Raw genomic sequence first — 1,631 nt, 5'->3', positions numbered from 1 at the left:
AATCAACTTCGAGCATATAATCTAACGAACCAACTCTAGTTAAAACATACAGCACGGATCGAGTGTCAATCTAACGGTCAAAAACCTCCTAAAAGTTATTTATTTTCTCAATCCGGACAACATTTTGTCAACCAATCATCTTCGAGTATTTGTAATCCAACGATCAAAGCTGAAAACACAACCTGCATTCGGATCGGACTACAATCTAACAGACATAATCAAACCACACACATTATAAATGCCTCCTCTTCCCCAAGAGAAAATCAATATCAATTAAAACATTCACCAGCAGACAAATTTGTGAAGAGAGGAAAAAAAAATGTCAGGAAGAGGAAAAGGAGGAAAAGGTTTGGGAAAGGGAGGAGCAAAGAGGCACAGAAAGGTGTTGAGAGATAATATCCAGGGAATCACTAAACCAGCTATCAGAAGATTAGCAAGAAGAGGTGGTGTTAAGCGTATCAGTGGTTTGATTTATGAAGAGACTCGTGGTGTTCTTAAGATCTTCTTGGAGAACGTGATTCGGGATGCTGTTACCTACACTGAACATGCCAGGAGAAAGACTGTCACTGCTATGGATGTTGTCTATGCTCTCAAGAGACAAGGAAGAACTCTCTACGGATTTGGGGGTTAGGTTTTCTATTATGTGTTGTAAAGAAATTAGGGTTTCAATTTGCTATTATGGGTTTCTAGAGTAACTGAGGATTAACTTGATGGATGTGAAGTGTTTTGAATTTTAATGAAAATCAGTAGTCTACTTGTTTCTGTTTCATTTCTTTGTCAGATTCTATTTATGTGTTCTTACTGATTCGATTACAATTAAACATAATGTTTTGTGTTTGCATCTACTTGGAGATTTCATTCCAAATATGTGTCTAATTTTACAATCAATTTGCTGAATCTGAATCCGAATCATACTTTCCGTATTATTTCTTTTTCATTGTTTTATTTCTGAGTATAATTTCTGAGTATATCAGATTTCATTGGTTGGATTCTCTGCAAAAAAAACTAGTGAATTGGTAGTTGATTTGAGCTTATAGGTAGTTGTATACCATGTGGTCCATGTGAAGTGGATCAGGAAATTCAAATTCAAATCGAGGACCACATAATCAGCAAGGTGAACACAATTTTAAGCCTTAGAGAGGTTTTTTTTATGTCATTTTCCTTTTGCAATTGTGAGTATGCATCTTCTTCTTAAGCTATTCAGTCAGGTTCAATAAGATTGATTTGTGGATGCTGTGAGCTTGTCTCCTCTGGGGAATAAGTTATGGATGGGAAATTAAGTTTAAATTTGCTGTTCTTTTTTGGGTTATAACTTGATTAATAAGAGTGTAATGGTTGAATATCAATGAGAAATTTGAAATCTTCTTGTTTCTGATCAATGTGCTTAATATCTTGTCCTTCTTACTGATCCCCGCATAACGTAACCTGATGATTAGAGTTTCTGTTGCAATTTAGGTGTGGTTGAATATGGTTTTGTTAAATTTAGGGAAACTGTTACTTTGTACCATTCATCAAATGCTCTCATCTGCAAGGAGTTCGATCTGTGTTAACTGTTTGCTCAGGGCATATTTCTTCTTAACTTCTTTCTTGTGTATGCTGTATCTTTTATGTCACAGATTAGAAAATTGGCG

General features: G+C 35.4%; 1 protein-coding gene across 1 annotated transcript; it reads left to right on the top strand.

Moving 5' to 3' along the window:
• Positions 1–272: 272 nt before the first annotated feature.
• On the top strand, positions 273–845 carry LOC113303786 (histone H4). Its single transcript, XM_026552868.1, has one exon. The coding sequence runs from the start codon at positions 320–322 to the stop codon at positions 629–631; it is 312 nt and encodes a 103-aa protein (XP_026408653.1). The 5' UTR covers positions 273–319; the 3' UTR covers positions 632–845.
• Positions 846–1,631: the final 786 nt, after the last annotated feature.

The sequence above is a fragment of the Papaver somniferum genome, chromosome 8, assembly GCF_003573695.1.
Source record: "Papaver somniferum cultivar HN1 chromosome 8, ASM357369v1, whole genome shotgun sequence".
NCBI classification, from domain to species: Eukaryota; Viridiplantae; Streptophyta; class Magnoliopsida; order Ranunculales; family Papaveraceae; genus Papaver; species Papaver somniferum.
Note: the sequence above shows the minus strand (reverse complement) of the source record. Positions and strands in the feature narration are given on the sequence as shown.